Genomic DNA, 10,691 nt, shown 5'->3' on the forward strand with positions numbered 1-10,691 from the left:
CTTTCGGTACTGTGATGACTATATTATTAATTAAAAGTTGAATTTGCTACAGAATTTCAATGATATAATCGTTAAAATAATGCAACAATAATAAGTCTCAAATAAGCTATACTTTTTCAGTAGTATTACTGCATAAAACATGGGAAAATGTACTTCAAGATAACCTGGCAATACTGTACATCCACTGCATACACATAAATGGAATGCAAATTTTATGTTGTAATTACACTTCATGAACCTAAACATATTTCAATATTTCAACTCATTTCAATATTTAAGAAAGCAACATGAAAACTAAAGTGTTATTTCCCTGCCTTTACACTTTTCCAAATACACTTTTTCTGTACTCATTGTTAACAAATTCCTTCATCAATACTGCCAGGTCCAAGTTGTCTAAATGGTGTTGATAAGCATGAAGCACACAAAGGTGATTCAATCGTTCTTGTGACATTGTGCTCCTTAGGTAAGTCTTAATCCTCTTCAATGTGGAGAAGCTTCTCTCAGCAGTTGCTGATGTTGCTGGAATTACAAGAAGTTCCTTCAATAATGCCTCAATCAAGGGAAAAAGGTTTCTAGTTTCCTTGTGTAAACTTCTGAATTTTGCTACAACTTGATGGATTCCTCTTATCTCCGAAAGTCTTGAAAACATCTCCATCTCCAATTTCAGTTTTGTTGCTGGAATTCCCCTCTTTTCAGCTTCAGTTATCATAGACTGCTTCCAATTTTCAGGTGACAAAAGTACTAGATTTTCCAGTTCGCAGTAGGTTTTGAAATCAGGCTGATCAAATCTATACGATATTTCTCCGCAAATATTATCTAGTGCTTCAAAAAATACTGTTTTGTACATATCTTCAACAGAGGACCACCTATGAGGTTCAGCTGGTTTCTCAGAATGCTCTAAACGTTTGGGTGGACACCGTACTCTAGGTAGCAGCGGTGGAAGTAAATCATAGTCCTCTATTAATTGGTGGACATTATTCCAAATTTTCTGAAATGTTTCATCATTTCGCTTTCCTTTCAGATGATTCAATACTACTTCAACAGCTTCTCTGCTACCGATGACTGTTTGGGAAGACTTCTGAAGAGAGATACTTAGTTTTTCAGTAGGCGCAAAAATTAACTGACAAAGTAAGATTCCAAAGACTGTAGATCCTTTCATTAGGTTGTCAAGAAGACCACGGGCCTTGCTTGAAGAATCACTAGGAGCACTAGAAATGTTCTCGAAGAACGCTAATAATGCAGAATAATTTTCAACTATCGCATGTAAAGCTGACGTACGAACTGACCATCTTGTTGGGCACAGAGGGCGAGGTGAGGTAAACTCCGACACTCCTTCAGCAGCTTTGATGTCTTTGAACTGTGATATTCTTTTTGGAGAATCCTTTAGAAATACACCAATATCATTTATCAAGTTCATTGTGTCTCTCAAAAGAGGGATGGTTCTTGTGGTATCTTGAAGAGCCAAGTTTAAATTGTGGTTATTACAGTGTACAAATAATGCTAAAGGCTGTTTCTGTTTGATTAATGCTTGAACGCCTTTTCTTACACCAGACATGTTAGCGCCCCCATCATAACATTGTCCTCTAAGATGTTCTAAGGGCAAGTTAAATCGCTGCAAAGCATCGATAATAATGTCATGCAGAGCACTTCCTGTTGTGTTAGATGTTTCGTATAGACCCAAAAAACATTCACGTACCTCTAAGTCATTTACTGTTCGCACACTGATTGAAACTTGCTCTTTACAGCTAATGTCACAAGTCTCATCGACAATTAGGCTAAATAACTTGTTCTCTCTTACTTCAGAAATTATTTCTCGTAAAACACAGTGAGCCATAATTTGTAGTATTTCATTTTGAATAACATCAGAACTGAAGTCCTTTTTTCTTTTCAAAAACTGTTCAAGTTGAGGTGTTTCATCTTTTCTGAGTTGATTGAGCTGATATACATTTCCACTTTCCTTGTAATGTCCTCGCAAAGGAATTCCCTGCCTAGCCAAGAAACGCAAAGAATTAATCATTGCACGCAAAGCCACTCTTGCACATTTCTGCTGTTCGTTCTTTGCAGAAGAAAGCACACTGCAAATTGGAATGGATTCAAGACCACCGAGTTTCGTTACAGCGTCCTTATGAAGTGGACTGCATTCATGTGAAGTCAGTTTCTCATTTGCTTTATTCCATTTACGGAATCCACGACCATTCACGAGATCGGACACTTTCACTACTTCATCATACTTTTGTCGAAAGAGTCCTTTCTTCAGTGCCTTGCAACAATAATAACAAGAAAATCCTTCTATGGATGAATTGTAATGAAGCCAAGGATACTCACGATAGAGCTTCGTTTGAAAGTAGAACTTACGCCCATTAATTATCTGTGGTGAAATATTGAAGGGGTGATATGGTCTGTTGTCAAACATATTGGAACTTCCACTTCCAGAACAAGATGTTTCTTCAGAAGAATCTTTAAGAGATTTTTTTAAAGAGCTTACAACATCACTCATTTCAGCACGCACATCTGGAACGGAAAATTCAGGAAATAATAAGTACTTATCCCTGTGTTTAAATAAGTGCAATTAAAAATCCTTTAAATATAGTTAATGCAAATACTATAAGAACTTATTCGCCATATCATAAGTATATGTCAGTATTCTCAGGATTCCCTTAAAATCAATTTTAAAGTATTAATTTTCAAAGTTGAAATATTCTTATGTGATTCTTCGTTGATTTAAACCTTCAAAATACTAACTTTGTACAAGACAAATTAATAAAATTATACAATTTCGTGGTTTGGAAGCACAAGAGCTAGCCCTGATGTATCTTACTACTGTTTTTCCACCTGTGTAACAAACATATGGGATTTACCCAACTTAAACGCAATTAGAGCTTTAAAAGAATGAACACCATGAAAATATGCCAGAGAGTAATACTAACTTTAGAAAGAATTATGTAATGTTTTGATTTTTATAGCTTTAACTTAAATATCAGCGTTGCCAATGTGTGTAATGGAAACGTGTGTGGATTGTGTGTGTATTCTGATAAAAATGCTCCAATATCTCAAATTTTGTTGACACTATTTTTTCTGTCGTTCGCAGATCATGTATTTTCTATATCAAGAAATGAACAAAACAAAATTTGCTGCTTGGGTCTTTCTTAGAGAGATCCACTGTAACAGTTTAAAATATTACCTCTCCCTGCTGCATTCACAAAGGAACGGAAGGGACAGGAAACTTGAGAAGGGCAGGGGTTGGAGGAAGGGAGGTCCTTGGAGGTACTGGCCGTGGTGGACAGTGCTGACGACAACTGTTGGAAAGCTGGGGCGAGGGGGGTTAATTTCTCTCATTCTACTGACACTAAATCAAAGCAGCTAATTGAAAATGTCAAGAAATATATACGTAGACAATAATAACACAATTTTTCGGACACGCTTTTAAAATTTATAGTGCATATTATGCTACTTTTAATGCATGTTTTGGCCTTATTAAGTGCACATAAACGCAGACAAATAATAATTGAATATTCTCTGACATAAATCCACCCCCTAACGACGATATACTAATGAAGTTGATTGATTGAATGATTTGGTTTATTATACTCAGTTTTCAGCCACTTTTGGCTAATCGCGAAGATGAGGATGAGTGCTGATACGATGAAATTGATTAAAGGACAATCACAGTAGAGAGCGTCCATAACCAGGCCGGGATTCAAACCCGGTATCGTAGCGCGCTGTGCGTGATGAAATTGATGAAGGGACACTGACAAAAACAACCACGCCCATGCTGGGATTCGAACAAGAGACGACGCCGAGTGTCATAGAGCACTGCTCTGCCATAGATGTCGACACTCGAATTATTAAAATGCCACAATGATCACGCCCATTAGAAAATAGGAACATCTTAACTTTTATGAAATTATTTGGACAAACTATAATAATGGATTTTTTAAGAATATTTTGTTAGTCAAAGCTCAATAAATTTATTACAATACGCCACAAACCGATGAATTGTGATACACTAGCCAGTCGTGTATGCTACATATACAGGTTGCTTTGTAAATTTTTGTTAAAGACTTACTGAACGATCCTATGGTGACTTTGTCCCGTTCTGCTCCCCACCCCCCCACACCAACTTTGCTTATAAAAATGTGCGAGATTTTTTCAAAGCGACGCATTTTTCAAGAGGAGAAGAAAGGCATTTTCCTCCAAGTCACTGTCTTCCAGAAAAAAATCGATCCAGTCCATAGGGTACAGTGGAATCCATGAGTATTACCGTGTAAATTGTCCATCACCATGTTCGTGCACTTTATTTGATCCAATAAGAGCTTCAAGAATTAAAAGAAAACTCTAAACACTCTGTTGACAACTTCTGTACCAGCATACATAAAAATCCATCGTTAAAAAACACATATGATGTAAGAGAAAAATGAATGAAAATAGCCATTGACAATTTGCACGGTAATACTCATGGATCCCACTGTACAACGCCTCACGCTCAATCCTCCGGACACCCTTACTTATGAGGAATTTAAGAAAGCAATCAAATAAAGCAAAAATAATGTTTCTAACCTGCTTGCGCTTGAACCCCCCCCCCTCCCTTTCGGCATATGTAAGAAATATAGGTGTAATTTCAAAATCAGTGTGTGTAATTTCACAGCAGCTTTCGTGGATTCTGTGCGTATGCGTCTGGCAACGCTGCTTAAATTACAAACTTTCTCATTTAAATTGGCAAATTAAACAATATTTCAGTCAGGAGTGTTCAACAAATTTATAATTAAGGACCATTTTCAATCCAATAACACGCTAACTCGCTACGAATAGTTTCAGGTTCAAGTGTAGGATTCAAAATGAATGTCCTTTTCATCAATTTCACATAGCAAAGCGACGTAAAAATTACCAAGACTATCAACACGATCAACCATTAGCTACATATTTCGTGGTCAGAAAGCACACTAAGTAAATAGGAGTATATTTTCTACAAAATTAAATAAGACAAACCAGAGAATTAAGAATGCCCTTTTATTATAGACCCAGTGGGGAAAATTACCTTATTTTTTTCATATTAGGGTAAATAGTTAACTAATTACGAAACACTATATCAGAAATATCTTTATTATTTGCGTATCAATAATTCTTGATTGATTGATTGACTTGATTTATTTTACTTCGCTTTTGTGCCACTTTTAGCTAATTGCGAAGATGGGGATGACTGATGATATGATGAAATTGATGAATGGATACTCACAAATATCCAAGCCCAAGCCAGGATTCAAACCCGGAATCCCTGGCGTCTGACAGTGATGTGCTAACCACTCCGCTACGAGGGCTGGCTATCAATAATTCTTGTTAATTCAAAAAGACTATAGCTTAACTAAAACTAAGAGTGCGCTACTAGATTTTATGGAGGTGTGAGCTCCAAGATTTCGATGTTAACCCAGTATCGTGAGGACAATTGCAGAGCTACTTGAAAGCAATAATAGCGGATTAAGGTCTTCAAAGGCAGAAAACAGCAGCGATAGGATTCAGTGCTCTATAATCATGCATGAGCCAATGAAAAAGTGCTCAGCATATCCTGGACCCTAAAGGACTATTGCGCCACGGAGTCGAGTTTATTTTTTATTTACTTTATTGATTTTCATAAATATAATAAAATAATTTCTCGAATTGCATTTTTCTTATTTTGTTCCATGGCTTTTGTTCCACATTTGGCTAATCGTGACAATGAGGATGAATGGTGAATTGATGTAGTATGTAAATAGACAGCTCCTTACTAAGAATTATAACCTAAAATCTCTGGCGTTGTAGCACCACTGCCTCACAGACTTCCACTGATCTAACCTTACGTAACTAGTACATTGAAAATATTGCTCTCTTAAAAAAATGTATGTTTATGAATTATTACATGAAACTCATTCCGTTTATACTAGCGCTAATCTAAACGTACTAGCCCTGATTTCCGACCTCCACGTTTCGTTACGTCTATCTTATAAGCATAGCCGTGTGTATATATACATACACATTGGTTAAGAAAGGAAAGTTCAATTTTTCCGGCCAATTTTAATAAAATTTAGTAGTAGAAGCAATTTATTAACATTTTTGTATTAAAACAGCGAAGAAACACCATACCGATTTTACCTTAGAAGTACAGTAAAACCTCGTTAATCCGGACCCTGATAAGCCGGACTCCGCTTAATCCGGACAGGCAAAAGGAAAAGAAAAAAGGGGAAAAAGCAGAATGCTTTCGGAAGAAGCCGCATTGACACAGGAATGCCCTCGTACTGCATTATATGTACACAGTAGTGCTATACATTTTATTGTACTGTATAGTGTATTTAGGCCTATGCCCTTTAAATACACCATAATAAACGTGTTTTGTTGCTATAAGCGGAGTTTTAATGCACTTTCTACTGTTCTTTTAGGTTATTTTAGTTAATCCGGACTTTCGTTAAACCGGTAAACTAATCCCACCACATTAGTCTGGATTAACGAGGTTTTACTGTAATTCTTACCGCTAAAACATATTTCACCGTTTGAATTTGAAGTCCACTTTACGCATAGCTAGGCTAATCGGGACTGGACCTACAGATTAAAGTGGGGTCTGAACCACTATGTGCCTCCAGCGAGTATCGAACCCTGGACCCCCTTTGTTACACGGCGACGACGTTACCACCATTGAGAAGTCTACATGTTGCAGCGTAATAGTAATTTACTAACTAACACAAGCAATGGAAAGGATTTTTATCTGTTAAACTTCCCTTCAAATACAGCCATGTTTGAAAGCTGTTAATCAAGTATTGGAGAAAAAAGATATAATCACATACCTTCTTTTATCGATTTATCTTCTTCTCGACATTCAGCATTTGTTTCGCTCGTTTCCACTTTCCTTTCTTTGGCAAGAATTGGAACAAAAAAGTCCTTTATACTTCTCTTCGCCATTGTTTAAACTACACCCACTACCACTTCCATACACGTTCTGATAGAAAATGAAGTTCGAAGAAAACGTGTATGCAGGCCACTGAATCATTGACAGTTGCTCCCTGCACACCAGTGTCGCACCAAACTACACTACCAATTCACTCGAACAGAAAAGAATGTGAGAACTGACAAACCCAAAGTTACGTTGACTGGTGCCGGCTGGACCCATACCCACCCTCAAGTCCGGCTTGGGTATCATATTACCGTGCATGTCCAGCGAAGACTGCAACTTTTCGGTGTTGACTGAAATGTGTTTTTTTTTCTCCTTCTGGTCAGTAGCAGAGGGAAGGAAACCAAAATGTCACTTCAACAGCGAAGGGGACTTTTTTTGCGACTTTGCCACGGTTCAACTCAATTCTACTCAAGTTGTTTGAGTTAGAAGAACTTAAATTAATTTTTAATCTGTGAAGTTGAATCTTCCGAGTCACACATTTCTTCTTTCCTTGTCAAATGAACTGTAGGGGGGTACAGGGGGTACAATGGGATTTAAGCATTTAGGGGGGTACTGTACCCCCCTTTAAAATTTTGGGGGGGTACAATGTACCCCTGTACCCCCCGTTCCTGCGCAACTGCTGGTGTTCACTGGGGTTGTAGCGAGTTGCAGTCTGCAAGGTAGCAAGTCGAAGTGGTTGTTTTGTGTGCTACGTTTCTGCGTGTGTAATAGATTTTTGACGTGGAACTAAAGATGGATAGAGAAAAGAGGAGAAATACGTTATTAGATTATTTACAAAAGAAACAAAAAATGGAAGTTGAAGCTTCACCTTCCACAAATAGAACCTCAGAAAAGGTCGATTCAAGTTCAGAGGAATTCCATCCGAATTGCGAGAGTGAAACGTGCGAACTTTCAGACTCTTGATATTCAACAAGAAGGCATAACAAAAGATATTGCAAACCTTGTTGCAAAATTATGTCAAGGAACTGTCGAGGTAAGTGACGTTCATTATTTGGTAGCAGATATATCCATAGGCGGATTTAGAATTTTTTTTTCTGGGAGGGCACAGCATGTGCTGTAAGCATACAAACGTGTGTGTGCAGGGGAGGGGGGTGCCCGCGTGTGTATGTCTGGAAGACGTGTGTAGGATGTCACCCTATATCACCAATAAACTTTCACAGGGCGAGAGAACATGAAGATGAACCAGTTTCCTCAATGATTTAAAGGGCCTCACCGATGGTATTATTTGTACTGTAGTTTCCATGGTCGACAACCTGTCTGTTTCCTGCTTAAATGATCATTGGATTCCTGCAGTTTCTTGTTTAGCTGCTCACTGGATTCCTTAAACTTCTGATCTAATTTATCCATCATAGAAAGCTTAATACCTTTAATGGTGACCAGAAGTTCAGAAAAATTTGGAGTAACAGTTTCAAAATAGGATGGCAATTTGAAAGGATCATATTCGGGATTACATTTAGAACAACAAAATTGTTCACTGGTGGTAGAATAAATACGCCAGTGTGTTGCAGTTATCCTTAAGCAATTAACATGATACCAAGAAAGACAACTTACACACTGTATAGATCTCAGATCACTATCAGGATCATTGCAACAGGCAATATTCACAGATGTACCAGTCTGCTTACTTACTTCCCCATCTTGCACTTCAGATGTTGATTATTGTTGTCGTAAAGAACTGTTTCATTCTTACGATTATGTCGTCTTACCTCTTTCCCTTTTTTATCAGCCATAATATACACAAGTTTCAAAATTTTACAAGGCCAATCAAATTTAAAAGTTGAGAACTAAATACATTCGTTCCTCAAAATCCGAAAATACACTTCATTAATCGAGTCCTTTTCACGGTCGCCAAAGATTTGAGACGTGGCCCTTTGCCTAATCCCAAATAACATTTTAGTTAAGTTCACGGATTGCACAAATAAAAATGTAGATACATCATAATTTCGAATATAAATCTACAGGGTGGTCCATATGTCTTGTTACCCCCATAATTTTACATAACTTGATAATAATACAATATAATATAATGAAGTGTGAGGTAGCCATTCATTCCACATGTCGTGTGACACCAACAATTTTACATAATTTTATATTATGATAATAACAATATAACAATTTGTAAGACATATGGATTCAGCGTCAACCAGGATGTTGTTCACGCATCCAAAAGGTCAGTATGACCACCATTATTTTCTAGGCACAAAATGACACGGCGCCATGACCTGTGTGAGATTTTACGAAGCAAATTTTTCGTTATTGTTGTCTGAATGGCTGCCCTAGTAGCGTCCTTTAATTGTTCTGTTGTTTGATATCGTTATTGTGATACCTTTTCCTTAATAATGCCCCAGAGGACATTGTCACAAGACGAGAGATCAGGGCTTCTGGGAGGCCAATCCAGAGCAATCCAGAGGCGCCGGATGATGTACCGATCCGCGTCCTATCCACCTATTGGGAAACACTTCACTTAAATATTCCCGGACAGCGATGGCATAGTGAGGCGGTGCTCCATCCTGTTGAAACCAGGAACGCCCCAGGAGACTCATTCTTTGGAGCTGTGGAACAAAAAATGCCCGTAACATGGCGAGATAGTAGTGTTGATTGACTACGCCATCGAAGAAACAGGGACCTATCAAGTGTTTAGCGGACATACCGACCTAGACCATCACATGTGGGGGGTTGTTTTCCAGCTCTTCGTAATAATGCGGATTTTCCTTGGACCAGAAATACACATTCCTTGCACGTGCACTTCGATATATTGCCCATTCATCGGAGAAGAAAAGGTCAGCCCGCTGCGGGAGTGTCGGAAATACCTCCAACATTCTTCCACATGTCGTCTACGCATGTCATCATCACTGAGCTCGTTGACGCTTGCTGATTTAAAGGATTTCAATCGAAGATCCTTCTTCGTGTGTTGTAACATTGTTGTTTTCGGGATTCCAAGCTCAGCAGACCGTTTGCGTAGTGACTTCTGTGGTGACCGAAGCACAGATGCCTCCTCTCCTGCACATGTGTTCTGTCTTTTGGTTGGTGCACCAGGCCTCGGTTTGTCTTTGATACATCCAAACATAAACAGTTTCTTTTCCCAACGCAGTATTGTCACTTTTGGTGGTACATTTTATTGGAATCGTCTTGTGAAATCTCGTCGCACATCCTCCATGGTCTTGCCGGTATGTGGACGTTCATGGGTCCAAACACTGACAACAAGGCGCTCTTCTACATTGTAGGAGCTTGTGTCAGCCATCTCTTCAAAAGAAACACTGAATTAGAGATAACAAGATATTGATTCGAGGGAGTAACAAGACATATGGACCACCCTATATATTAACCACACTTGTACAATCACAATGATAGACAGTATTCACAGCCATTTCTTAGATATTCAATTTTTATCAACAACTTTTCAAACAAAAGAAATATGTGTCAGTGTTGCAAGCACCTTAATTTTTTTTCAATAATTTCATAATAATTGTGATTGTCAATATTGGACAGTCACAGACCATGGACCTCAAAATATTTTGTTGAATAGATAATAATTCATTTTATCTTAATACAATAGCCTGTTAAACTGTCCATATTTGTTAATGGTTCAAAAGTTGTAATAACTGAAAGCCAGCAATCTCAAGTGTCATAATTATATAAATATGTATTTAAACAGTGTTTGTGCTTGGAGAACAAGATTTCAATAACCCACAATTTGGTTATTTAACATAAAGTCTTATACAACTTAAGATCGAAAATTTCAGAACCCTAGCTAGAAATTCCTAAGACCGGGACG

The 10,691-nt window shown here is 37.9% G+C and overlaps 1 protein-coding gene across 1 annotated transcript; it reads right to left on the reverse strand.

Moving 5' to 3' along the window:
- Positions 1 to 316: 316 nt before the first annotated feature.
- On the reverse strand, positions 317 to 6,924 carry LOC145978715 (zinc finger MYM-type protein 1-like). The gene is made up of 2 exons (XM_083111522.1): positions 6,810 to 6,924; positions 317 to 2,511 (listed from the first exon to the last, which is right to left on the reverse strand). Exons 1-2 carry the CDS (start codon positions 6,922 to 6,924, stop codon positions 317 to 319), a joined length of 2,310 nt encoding a protein of 769 aa, XP_082967648.1.
- Positions 6,925 to 10,691: the final 3,767 nt, after the last annotated feature.

Source organism: Lepisma saccharinum, chromosome 25, assembly GCF_977018435.1.
Source record: "Lepisma saccharinum chromosome 25, izLepSacc3.1, whole genome shotgun sequence".
Taxonomy (NCBI): Eukaryota; Metazoa; Arthropoda; class Insecta; order Zygentoma; family Lepismatidae; genus Lepisma; species Lepisma saccharinum.